The sequence below is a fragment of the Austrofundulus limnaeus genome, unplaced genomic scaffold, assembly GCF_001266775.1.
Source record: "Austrofundulus limnaeus strain Quisiro unplaced genomic scaffold, Austrofundulus_limnaeus-1.0 Scaffold61, whole genome shotgun sequence".
Classification (NCBI taxonomy): domain Eukaryota; kingdom Metazoa; phylum Chordata; class Actinopteri; order Cyprinodontiformes; family Rivulidae; genus Austrofundulus; species Austrofundulus limnaeus.
In genome coordinates this window covers 2005672-2018480 of record NW_013952463.1, presented here as the reverse complement: position 1 = coordinate 2018480, position 12809 = coordinate 2005672, and the positions used below count along the sequence as shown (strand labels likewise).

At 37.9% G+C, this 12809-nt stretch overlaps 1 protein-coding gene across 4 annotated transcripts in view; it reads left to right on the top strand.

The window, feature by feature from the left end:
* Positions 1–10614, top strand: part of nrd1a (nardilysin a (N-arginine dibasic convertase)) — a 51452-nt gene extending 40838 nt beyond the window's left edge. For all 4 annotated transcript variants that reach the window (XM_014009793.1, XM_014009794.1, XM_014009795.1 and 1 more), the window contains 14 exons: positions 1099–1218; positions 1323–1374; positions 3800–3950; positions 4048–4175; positions 4368–4530; positions 4689–4720; positions 4888–5026; positions 5305–5352; positions 5475–5527; positions 8204–8287; positions 8487–8577; positions 8755–8871; positions 9881–9970; positions 10056–10614. In XM_014009793.1, coding sequence (XP_013865247.1) covers positions 1099–1218; positions 1323–1374; positions 3800–3950; positions 4048–4175; positions 4368–4530; positions 4689–4720; positions 4888–5026; positions 5305–5352; positions 5475–5527; positions 8204–8287; positions 8487–8577; positions 8755–8871; positions 9881–9970; positions 10056–10274 — 1487 coding nt within the window. In that variant the 3' untranslated portion in view covers positions 10275–10614. The remainder of the gene's footprint in view (positions 1–1098; positions 1219–1322; positions 1375–3799; positions 3951–4047; positions 4176–4367; positions 4531–4688; positions 4721–4887; positions 5027–5304; positions 5353–5474; positions 5528–8203; positions 8288–8486; positions 8578–8754; positions 8872–9880; positions 9971–10055) is intronic.
* Positions 10615–12809: the final 2195 nt, after the last annotated feature.

The window sequence follows — 12809 nt, the reverse complement described above, 5'->3', positions numbered from 1 at the left end:
ATATAACATTTTAGACACATTCTAGACAGTTTATCAGCTAAAAAAAGTTAATTTGGGGGTAAGTTACTCTTTAAATTGGCTCAATTGAAGTGAAACAGGAAGTGACATCAAATGGAAACTCTTTTAAGAAAGAGAACTCTTTGATTTGAACTCCGACCTTTCTTTTTTTTCTGATAGAGACTAAAAATAACCTAAAAAAATCAAATTCTTCTCTACAGTCTGTGTCAGACATTGTAGCAATGCTCTGTTTACATTCAGACATTCCCCTTTGACATCACTTCCTGTTACTTTTCATGCAAATATCTCAACCACTTTTCATCTCAGCTGCGTGAAATTTTTTTGCAGCATTTCCAATGTTATCACAAAAAAATTATTCATGTATGATACAAACATTTGGATGTCACAGGCACTTTAAAGCCAGTATTCTCAAAATGATTTATCCTGTTCCTGTAGGTCCTCACCTGTTACAACTTCTCAGTTTTTTTGTTGATTTTTACTGTTTTGCTTTTCAGACAGTGAATTTCTCACCAGGATATAAATTTTAAAAACCTCTTAAGATTTAAAACCACATTTGGGCAACATCTTTAGTTTTGTCCCATTTTAATTTCGTTAATAGGATTTTAGAGCCACAAATTTTTATTGAATCATAAGTGTTTTCCCTGTGTCCATCATGCATGACATCATATCATCTGTAAAACACAAACAAGCAGTATTTTCKGTTTCCAACAGATGCTGAATCAGTCAACAGGAGCTGCAGTGTTCATGTCACACTCTATGCAGCTCCCTGTTGGGCTAAAATAGACTTGAGTTTTATTATTTACACAACACTGTAATCACTTTTTGATGGCGCTCTTGATGAAGTTTACACGGCTTTCTCATGGCATCGAAACAAACGAGCTCTGCTGCAAACACGAGCTCATATTTATGATGTTGACTTTACCTATTTACCCAAAGGTTACTGTATCCATCACCGGAGAAAACCAGCTATTTCTCGGCTGCATATTTATCCCCAAACGGATGCACTCGACCTGCTGAAGCTGAGTTGTAATGTATGAGTTTGTACAGAATGGAGGGTTGATGAATTGTTGTTGTGTTCAGCCACTGACTTCACCCTGAAGCCTTCTGACTGCCCGGACACAGACTTCCCTGTCCGCATAGCCGCCAGCGACAAGGGCTGTCTGTGGTACAAGAAGGACAACAAATTCAAAATCCCCAAAGGTGTGTGTGTGTTTTCTGCAACAAGAAAAAGATAATTAGTCCTAACAGAGAAGCACTGAAACCTGTTTGCTCTTTTTTTGTTTTTAATTTTTTTGCTGTTGCAGCCTACGTCAGATTCCACCTAATCTCTCCAGTAATCCAACAATCTGCTAAGAAGTAAGTTCAGGCTTTAAATGTGAGCTGATAAAATATCCAGTTTTGTTTTCTGCTTTCATCTGTTGGATCGTCTCCACCTCTTTGACATCTGATTTATTCTGTAATGCATAAGCGCTGAAACAACTCCTGCTTTTGTCCCATATCCTGAAATAAAACATGTAAATTATACAACTAGGGTGGGCAATTTTTTCAAAAAGAAAATTATCACGATTAATTGTGGCATTTAGCCATTATTGAGTAATATGATGATGACAATTGCACTTGCATGTTTTTCACTCTAAATCAGTCACTGTGTTCTAAAATTATGCTTAAAAATCAGTCAAACCAACGTCCTCATTTTAATATGTTAAAATGGTAAACATTAAAAACCATCTTTTCCACAGTGTGGAATGGCAGCATATCTTTAGTAAAGAATTACACCACAGCTCACTCATGTGATCTCCTGATCTTACTTTGCTGCTCGTAAGGGACAGATTGAGTGCATTGTGGATTCTCAGCTGAGTAGGTTTCTTTTTTGCTGGAAGAGAGTTTGTTGTAGTTTTCTTGCTTTTTTCGTACTCGGGCTTATGGCGGTGTTTCAGGTGATTAAACCAGTTCATAGTGTTACTGTTATCTGCTCTGCATCGCCTTCTGCCATTGTTGTTTCGTTATGGGCTCACATGCACGCTAAAGAGTGCGTCGCACACAAACATAAATCATCATCCCGTGGCACTAATCGCAAAGCGCCAAATATTAAGACAGATATTTAATATTAAGACCGTTTTTCTGATGATTTATTGCACACGATACAATTTTGCCCAACTTTAAGTACAACAGAAACTGGAGCTCAGTCAGGAATAGAGTGCGGTGACTTTATGGTGAAAACATTGCACGTCTTAGACAAAGTTTGCAAGAACTTAAAACAAGTTTTTTTTCCCAGAGTTTTCCAAAAATGTTCAAATCTTTTTCACACAATCTCCTATTACTCCCACAATTCATTTTAGTAGATTTCTTTCACAGCTGTTTAAATCTCCAACTTTGCTCAAAATCATTTAAAACTGGAAGTCCTAGTTATCTTTTTAACTTGCCACGTCTCCCGCATAAAATACAAAAGACACATAAAAATTATGCTACTATCAGTTTTCTGCCGCTAACCGTTCAAGTATTTTTAGGATCTGGCTTATCACACATTGGTGGTTTATGTTTCACTTAGTGTTTCACTTGGTGAAACCACCAGTTAGTGGGCATGGTTATCGCTAATCATCTAGTTGCTAATAACGGATTAGCTTTTTCACTGACTTTGAAAACTGTTAGCAAACCAATTAGCTTCTGCTCATTAGGTTTTCCCAACTTTAAGTTTACCAACAGCTAACTATCAAACGAACATCAACAGGTTTGTGTCAATGACGCCAGTCTTCAGCCGAAAGTAGACAAAGACGTGACGCAGACAGTTGTCCTAGCGGTTAGCAATTAGCTGTTAGTGTTAGCTTTTGCTGATTTTTACTTGTTCAGCTGTTCAGTATTTGCTTCCGCTATTTTTTTTCTGCATATTTAGTGTTAGCAAAGCTATATTTTTAGTTAGGGGATTATGAGCTAGCAAAGCTAGTTAGTTATCTGTGGCCACCAGTGGTGACCACAATGAGCCTCTGACAAGAGCTTTAACAATTATTTTGATCTTTATATCTTTATACTTAGTTCAGAATAAAGGCATTTTTTCTAGTTTAGCCTAAAATAAAGCTAATGTTGAATCTTGTACAGCAGCTACACTGCAAAAACTGTCCATTTTACCAAGTTTTAAAATCTTACATCCAGCCAAAAAGTCTTTTTTTGATCTTGTTTTGATACTGATTTACGAAACAAGAACTGATTGTGTAAGAATAATAATCTTGTTTTCAGAATGTGTAAGATTATTTGTTTTGTTAGTCTGAAAATTTGACTCAAATAAAGTCAAAACTTTCTTCCAATGGAGTAAGAATTTTTTACTTAGTAAGATTCTTGAAATAAGAAAAAACTGAGTCAAATCAAGTATTTCAAGAATCTTACCAAGTAAAATTTTCTTACTCCATAAGCAGATATTTTGACTTAATTTGAGTCAAATTTTCAGACTAACAAAACAAATAATCTTACACATTCTGAAAACAAGATTATTATTCTTACACAATCAGTTCTTGTTTAGTAAATCAGTCTCAAAACAAGATCAAAAAGACTTTTTGGCTGGATATGAGATTTTAAAACTTGGTTAGGTGGACAGTTTTTGCAGTGTACATTTAAAATTTATTTTCTAGTTTTCTATAATCTTTAGATTTTTTTTACCCTTTTATTTAATTTGCTGCTTCTCCTTATTTTGACCCGACCCTTTTTCTCTCTCTTCCTGCTCTTCTACGTCCTCTGCTTTAATGATGTTTCGTTTTTCCAATGTTCACCCTTTTTTTTTTTTGGCCTTCAGTGTCGTCTTGTTTGACCTGCTGGTAAACATCCTGGGTCACAACCTGGCGGAGCCGGCCTACGAGGCTGAGGTGGCTCAGCTGGAGTACAAACTGGTGGCGGGCGAGCACGGCCTGGTCATCAGGGTCAAAGGATTCAACCACAAGCTGCCCGTGAGTCAACTCCTTTCACCTGCATCCTGCATGAAACCACATGCCGATCGATGCAGACCCTTCAGTCTCACTCGTTGACCCCGGCTTCCCTTCGCAGCTGCTGTTCCACCTGATAATTGACCACTTGGCTGGTTTTTCTGCCTCTGATGAAGTCTTCAGCATGTTCACCGAGCAGCTGAAGAAAACCTACTTCAACATCCTCATTAAACCGGAGAAGCTCGGCAAGTACGTTGTGTCCGTCCGTCCCCCCACCCCCACCCCGACTTCTCCTCTTGGACTGTGAATCATTACCGAGTCTGTGTTGCCTTCTAATGGCGGAACATGTGATAGACGTAAACAGAAARGCCTCCCACTCCTGCCGTCCCTTTCATCTCCTCTAGCACTTAAAGTCTTCCTCTGTCCCCCCGTTTGTCTCAGGGACGTGCGCCTGCTGATCTTGGAGCACTCTCGCTGGTCCATGGTGGAGAAGTACCAGGCTCTGACAGCCGGTCTGACCTGTGAGGAGCTGATGGAGTTCAGCCGGAGCTTCAGGGCCGAGCTGTTGGCGGAGGGCCTGGTGCAGGGGAACTTCAGCAGCGCTGTGAGTGAGGCAGCTCTCAGGTCACACACAAGCAGGCTGATTGATAATGTTGACTGATTAGAATGACACTTCCGTGTGTTTGACATTACCCTCTCATTTTGCTGATTCCCTCTCTTCACTTTTCTTATTCATTATCCTGTATTGTATTTTATCAACAGGAATCAGAGCAGTTCCTGCAATATGTCACCGAGTAAGTCCGCTGTTAATCTGAAACTGGAAACACAAACACCGTTTGCTCAAATTGATCCACAGCCACAAGATAATTAACATCGTTTGGATTCGTTATTGCTTTTCCGCTCTTTTTTTTTTTCACTCTGTTTTATTTCCTCTACGTGTTTTTCTCGTCTGCTGTGGCAGTAAGCTGCAGTTCTCCAAGCTGCCAGCGGAGGTGCCGGTGATGTTCAGAGTGGTGGAGCTCCCTCAGAAACACCACATCTGTAAAGTGAAATCGCTCAATAAAGGAGACGCCAACTCTGAGGTCACAGTTTACTATCAGGTAAACCAGAAATACAGTTTGTTTCTCTAAAACCAGAATTTATCCTCTCCTGTTTTATCACCTGCCTCTGAAAACAAACGGGCGATCATGTTCTCACCCATGTTTGTTTGCAAAATCAGTTCATGTTTCCCAATAAGATAATTTCAGTTTAAAACTCCTGAAGAGTGGCAAGTTTAGTGTTTCCTCAGCCAGGCCTTAAATATGATGAGGGAAGGGGTTTCTTTTGTTTTTATTCATTCTTTTATTTACTTTCATTTATTGTTCTGCTTTTCTTCTAGTCAGGTCCAAAGACACTGCGGGAGCACACACTGATGGAGCTGCTGGTGGTGAGCGTTCACAGATATTGCTTTTTACTCTCCTATAAGTTGTTGTTTTATCTCGTCGGCTCAGCTGCTTGTGCCTCTGTGTCTGACTGAGCCGCTGTTTTTGTTTTGTTTTTGTTTTTCAGATGCACATGGAGGAACCCTGCTTTGATTTCCTCAGAACCAAAGAGACTCTGGGGTGAGTTCTTGTAGTCTCCATTAACACCTTCCACTTTTATTTTGAAACCTGCCATGTCTGAGAAAATGTCATTTCTGCTGGAGTTTTTTTGTAATTAATGTAATGTAAATATATATTTTAAACTTTTATAGCCTGTTATTTGTATTAGCATTTCAGTTTAATGTGTTTGTGGTTGAAGCAGATTATGAACCCATTAGAGTGAGCTTAAAGCTTTTTAACTGACTCAGCACCTGTTTTTTTTTTATTTGATTTGATTTGATTTATTTATTTAACAGGAAAAGATTATTAAAAATCAAGCCTGACTCAGCATAATTGCTGTTTTACATCAGGTTCCTGTTCTGCAGCACATAAAACACTCAGAATTACAGCATCACAATCACATCATTATACACCATAGACACAAAGACAAACAAGCATACCAAATTTCAGGAAGGCAGCATTTGCAAAATAAGACATCTAAATATGAGCACAACAAAAAGTGTCCAGCAGATGGCAGACAAGATTCTTCTTAAAGAGCTGTAGTTTTGAAATGGACTTTATGTTTTGAGGAATGTCATTCCATGCTTTAGTATAAACATAGAAGAAAGACCTCTGGCCGTAACAGTTTTTAAAAGTTGGTAATATAAGTTGTCCTTTTGTAACAGATCTAGTTAAATGACCACTTCCAGAATTTGATTTGGGCAGCAATGCACAGAGAGTTCCATAATTGGCACCTTGGAAGATCTGAAAATATAAATGACCAGTTTACTTTTCTATTTACTCCCTAAGTATCATTTTTTGTTTTTGTTTTTTTTACCTCACAACCTGGAATTTAAATGTACTTTGAATGTTTTGGCCGTCCTGGACCACACTGTCTCCCCCTGCTGGGAACGTCACCACCACAGTGAAGCACGGTGGTGGCAGCATTGTGCTACGGGGAGGTTTTCTGAAGGAGACTTGTTCACAGGGTTCCCACTGATCCTTAAAAAGTTTTAAAAGGCACTGAATTCATCAATCCAAAATTAAGGCCTTATTGAACCCTTAGGATGATTGTAATTCATCTCAAATATTAAAATAATTGGTAACATTTATTTATTTTTTTAATAATTTACTGAATGCCTCTGACAGCTTGTTGTTTTGTGTCAAAATAAATATTTGGGTGAAATTGTTGCAGGTTTTTTTTTTAATTTGTTTTTGTTGTGAATTTGGTCTTAAATCTAATTTCAGATGGCATTTAATAAAAGTCTTAAATTTAACTTAAGCTGTAGGAACCCTGCTTCAGATAAAGCAACATATAAGACCTAGAGTTGTGCAATTTGCCAAAAAAAAAAGTCATAATTAATTGTGGCCGATAACGAGTAATGGTTGCACTTGCATGTTTTTATTCTGAATCAGTTTTCGGTGTTCTAAAATTATACTTAGAAATCAGTCAAAGTAACTTCTTCYTTTTAACAGCCAGGCCCTGCATTCGCTGAGAATCCACGATGCTCRCAGTCAATCTGTTGCTCACGAGCAGCAAAGAGCTGCAGGAGACGAGCAGATTTGTTTCCATCGTTCGCCGGTTTGTTGTGGCCTCTGCCCACATTTCCTGACTTTCCTCTCGCTCCAGTTTACGGTGGAGTTTCAGGTGATGAAAGGAGCTGTAGTGTTCGCTCTGCTCTGTCACCACGCAGCACTGGTAGCAGTCATCTSAAAGTGCTAAATATTAATTAGTGACAGTTTTTCTGATCATTAATTGCACACGATACAGTTTTGCCCAAACCCTACTTTATAATCTCTGGTATAACTCAAAGATAGAGACCATTACCACCATTAAAACAAGCAAGAAACTCTGAACTTAGCTTGCAGTGTTGTATAAAGTACCTCAAAGTGATACTTGAGTATAAGTACAAGTATCTTATCATAAAAATACTTTGTTAAAGTCTTGTATAAGAATATTACNAAATCTACTTAAGTATTAAAAGTAAAAGTACTGAGTAAAAGTGAGCAGTTAGATTTTCCAAAATGACATTTATTGGGAGGTGACTTCTCCAAAAAACATTTTTTCTAACAGCATGTCGCTTTGATGGACTGTGTACAAAGTAATACGGTGTCAGAATGGTATATATTTATACTTCTCATCCAACCACAGTTAAATTCACTCTATCCAGGAGACACAGTTTATCAGGATAGTACTTGTTTAAGTAATAACAACTCAGAATAAAACGGCAGTAACAACTTTCTACTTCTTACCATTAAAAAATGTAAGGAGTAGAAAGTACAGATAATTGTGTAAAAATGTAATGAGTAAAAGTAAAAAGTACCCTGAAATATAATTACTCAAGTGAAGTACAGATAACCAAAATTTCTACTTAAGTACAGAAACAAAGTATTTGTACTCAGTTACTTTACAAGTCTGTTAGCTTGTAAAGTTAAAAACACAGAAAGTCAGAGGATGAACAGCTGTAGCTCACTGTACAGTAACACAGTTTCTGCCTGCTGTACTTTTAGGAAGAAAATAATCCTGTTTTTATTATTCATGTACAAAGTGTTGAATCTTTAAAGCTGCACAGAACTATTGAACCTTCTTATTGTGTTTTTGTTACTTTTTAAACGGAATTTTACAGAAACCGCAAAGCAATTTTACCTCATTCCCTGTTTTGTCTCTAATCCTAGCTGCTGTTTTGTGTGTGTGTGTATGTGTGTGTCCTGCTGCAGTTACCATGTCTACCCCACCTGCAGAAACACCTCTGGTGTTCTGGGTTTCTCTGTCACCGTGGAAACGCAGGCCACCAAATTCAAGTGAGTCTGCAACACAATTTGAACCTTTAAAGAAACGATCCATCTTCACCACTTTCCCTGAAAACCCCAGGTATGATGTATCTGGTTGCTCAGCCGCTCCCCGGCTACAATTTATCTGTGCGGCCCCCGGAAACAGGAGCAGAGGAGCTGATAAATGACTTAACAGCCCATAATATCTCTTCACTCTCATCTCTCCCAGCACCGAGCGGGTGGAGTTAAAGATCGAGGAGTTCCTGGGTTCATTTGGGGAGAAGCTCGGCGCTTTAACCGAGGAAGCCTTTAACACTCAGGTGTGTGTGTGTGTGTGTTCATGTTTGTGTGTGTGTCGGGTCGTGGCTTTCATTAGGAAGTTGCAGCAAACTTCCTGAGCTTCTCCTGACGGCGTAAAACTCACATCAACATGTGCCTGACTTTTCTAAATGAGCTCAGTAGAGAGGCGGRGTGTTAACGCAGAGTGTTCGCTCCAGGTGACGGCCCTAGTGAAGCTGAAGGAGTGCGAGGACACACACCTGGGGGAGGAGGTGGACAGGAACTGGTCCGAGGTGGCGACGCAGCAGTACGTGTTTGACAGGCTCAACAGAGAGGTGAGAAGAAAACATTCACACATCAGAAACACCTGAACTGTTCCTCTTTTCTTTTCTTTCCTCTCCTGTTGTTCCTTTGATTAGTTCAGCTTGCTCAGTTTTTACACGTCGCTCTGTTTCTGTCATTTAAGCCTCACCTGTGCTGTAAAACATTTAGAAATACAAAAATACCAGCTTCTAACTGGGTTCTTGTTCATGTTTGGTTAAAATCAAACCATTTGTTTTTGCACAAATTGACAAAAAAAATAAGAGCTTCAAACACAAACATTAAAGCCGTTATAATTAGTATCATTTAAAAGAAAATGGGGGAAAAAGGCAGAGAATTTATATGAAAGGTGAAAGCTCAGATTTCATGGTGAAGCAGTTTGAACTCAGCTCTGCTTCTGTCACGGTTCCTAAAACTTTACTGCCATCTAGTGAACTTATCAAGTTTTTGCTCATTTAATAATAAATATAGATTGTAATCAAGGGTGTGTGCTGATTTTCTGAGCTGCGCTTTTTGTCTTCTGCTAACAACAGTCTGAGACATTCAAAATTAAGGTGAAATGATACAAAACTTATTAGGGAGTTAATGTAAAAACTAGTTTCTAGATTTTTTTTTAATAAATAGTCAATGTAGCTGATGGTTCCTGCATCTTACTTGATGTACTCAACAAAATAAGAGCATAGTAAACAAATACATCTAAATATATCCCTAAACCTTTTGTCTCTTTGGTTAAACAATAAAAGTTTAATATATTTTTTATTTTATTTTATTTTATTTTTAAGAACCAGAGTTTAATCCTTCCTCTTATTTTCCATAACACATCAGGATTACAAATGTTCTGTGTAAATAACAGATAATCCAGAGTAAAAACCTTTAAGTACACGTTTCTGTCAAACACATGAAATCAATCAATATGTTGCAACACTGTGAAGACGGTAACTTCATAAGTTTTTTTTTATTGAAAGCCCAGTTTTGATCATTTTAGTTTCTGAGTTGCTTCTTTTGTTTCCTGTCTGTCTTCAGATTGCGGCTCTGAAGCAGATGACCAGAGTCGAGCTCATCTCCTGGTTCCAGGAGCACTGCGGTCAAAACGGCCGAAAACTCAGCGTTCACGTAAGCCTCGCCGTCCCGTTCGACAGAGGAAGTAGGAAATGTRGCTTTAATCCAGGTTTATAAACCCCGCCCGTGTCTCCTGAAGGTGGTGGGATTCGGTGCAGAGGAGGACGACGACCAGGGAGGAGATAAATACCAGGGAGGAGARAAAGGGGAGGAGCTGTGCGGCTCTACGTACGGCGAGGTTTCTAAGCTCACCTTCCTTCCTGTCTCAACCAAGATGGCGGGCGCCGTCGCCATCCAGGACATCCCTGCTTTCACTGAAGGCTTGCCCCTCTTCCCCTACCACAAGATCCTGAACTGACCGTTCAGACCGGACTCCTGGACTCAGCAGAGCCCGGCTGCTCTGTGGTCCTGATGTCAGCAGGTTTTAGCCTCACTGCTACTGACGAGTGAGTTTTATCCCAAATAACTGAGGATCTGCTCCGCTCTCTGAGAGAATCAAAAGGAACAGTTTCTGTCCCGTAACGAGGGAAACGCTGACTCAAACATGTTGAACTGAGTGCTGCTGTGCAAAAATAATAAATCATTCTGGACCGAGTCAGTGGTACAGTATTAAATAAAATCACAGGAAAACAACTCAAACCAAACACTGACATTATTTCCGTTCACAGTGGTAATAAAACATTTGAAAAAACACAGATTTTATTTGGTATATATAGTGTATTTATTTCATTTTGATAACACCATTAAACTTTTTCAAATTAGACTTTTTTGATTTGCGCAAATGTAAAAAAAAAACTATTAAAACATTCATCAGTTTGGACAAATCAGGAGCAAGAGAACAATTTTAAAAAATTAACCATGAAATGTGTTAAAATACTTTTTGTTTCTTTTTCAATAAACTGGTAATTTTATACCTTTTATAAAATATTTATTTTAAAAGTTAAGGTTTTAAAAAGNAGTTTAACAAGAACATTAAATCCTTGTGTGTTTTAACACTGGAAACTAATTATGTGGTTAAAAATCAGTCMAGCCAATGACTAAAATATTTTTTCTAATCAAAATTAATCTTCCTTAATTTGATCATTGAACAACATCCATTTTTAAAGCAAGTTGTAATTATAACAAATTAAAAATGTTTTTTCTAGCTTGTTTACTGCCTAAAGATCCAGTCACATTTCCAAAAGGAGTCTAATATTCTAATACTACGTAATAAAGACTTCATTTTTTCTAGGGATGCACGATATATCGGCATTAATATCGGTATCGGTTCGATATGTAAAACTGAGCCGATATTAACATCCGGTATTGATTTTCTATTTTTTAGCTTTGTTTTGCTGTTTTGGGAAGTAATATGGTTGGTTGAGCAGCATCTGTTTGATTAGGATCGTGATATTAACGCTGCGCTGCCAGGACTAACTCAAGTAAGGAGCCATGTCAGAGGTCTGGTTGTTTATTTACGGTATCAAAAAAGACCCTAGTGTGTTTTTGCGTATATGTCTAATATAATTTTTGTGTTTGTGTAATATCGGTAAATATCGGTTATTGGCCATAATGGCAGTAATTATATCGGATATCGATATCGGCTGAAATTCTCTTATTGGTGCATCCCTAACTTTTTCACAAGCTCTTGGGAGTTTGGGTTGATGTGTGGCAACACTGCACAGCAAGAAGGTCGCAGGTTTGCAAACATACTTCAACAGGGGTCTTTCCTTGAGGACTGAACATGTTTTCTCTGTGTACTCTGGTTTCCCCCCCACAGACCTTAAACATGTCAACTCATGTTGGTTTATTGGTCACTCTAAATTGCCTGTAGGTGTGAATGTTTGTCTCTATGTGTCTTGGTGATGGACTATGACTTGTCCAGTGTGTCCCTGTCCCTCCAGAGTGACTGCTGGACATGGGCACTAGGGACCCCCCTTGACCCTTAAAGGAGTATAGAGATGAATGGTTAAATATGTTGACAAAAATCACTTTAAAGACTTTTTGTTTGGTTTGGTGTAAGCTGTAGTTGTGAGTCCATTACAAAGTGAGTCTAAAGTCTCAGGACACCCTTTTATTTCACAAAGAAAGGAGAAACTGAAATATCTGAAAACTCCAGTAAGTAATGGGTGAAGAGGGTCTGTCTATATATCTTTAGTCTTTGTTCAGAACATATTCACAATCACCATACTGGATCAAAGTCAACTATTTTCCAATGGGAAGATGGTTGTTTAGCATATCAAAGACCAGAATTGTTTCACAAACAYATTTTGCTGCAATCAGATGTGCAAAATATCTTGTACTTCAGAAGATATCAACAGGGAAAGTAGCAACAGCTGAACAAGATCTATACAGTAACTAAGTACATTTACTTTTTTACAGTACTTGAGTCAATTTTAGAAGGGTTTGTAATTTTACAGAGTATGTTTTTTATTTTATTCATAAGAATGATACTTTGACTTCTTTACTTTCAAATTCAACAGCTAGTTACAGAATGAACTATGAATGAAGTCATCATGAAAGAGTTGTTTGTGCACACTAAAATATTGTTAAATTTATTTATCCAAGTTAGGTCAACTGGTTCCACTAAACTGAGCTGAGAAAATGGTTTCTTTAAAATAAAATGTGTAAATTGCTCAGTTGAGTGGAACCAGTTTGGTTAAGTAAATTCTACACCTTTTTTTTTTTTTTTTGGAGTGTGTGTAAAAGTACTTTTTACTTTCAATTATTGTGAGCAGTTTTATGACTTTTACTTAAGTACTTTTCTTATCAGTGAAATTTATTTTTACCATAGTCATTTTCTGTTCAGGTATTTTACTTCTTTCTTTTAAGTACTTTATATTCCTCTGCAAATAACAGGCAATGTTCTCAGTTGTTGTTGCAACTTTGTGTGTTGATGACTTCTAAACCACAG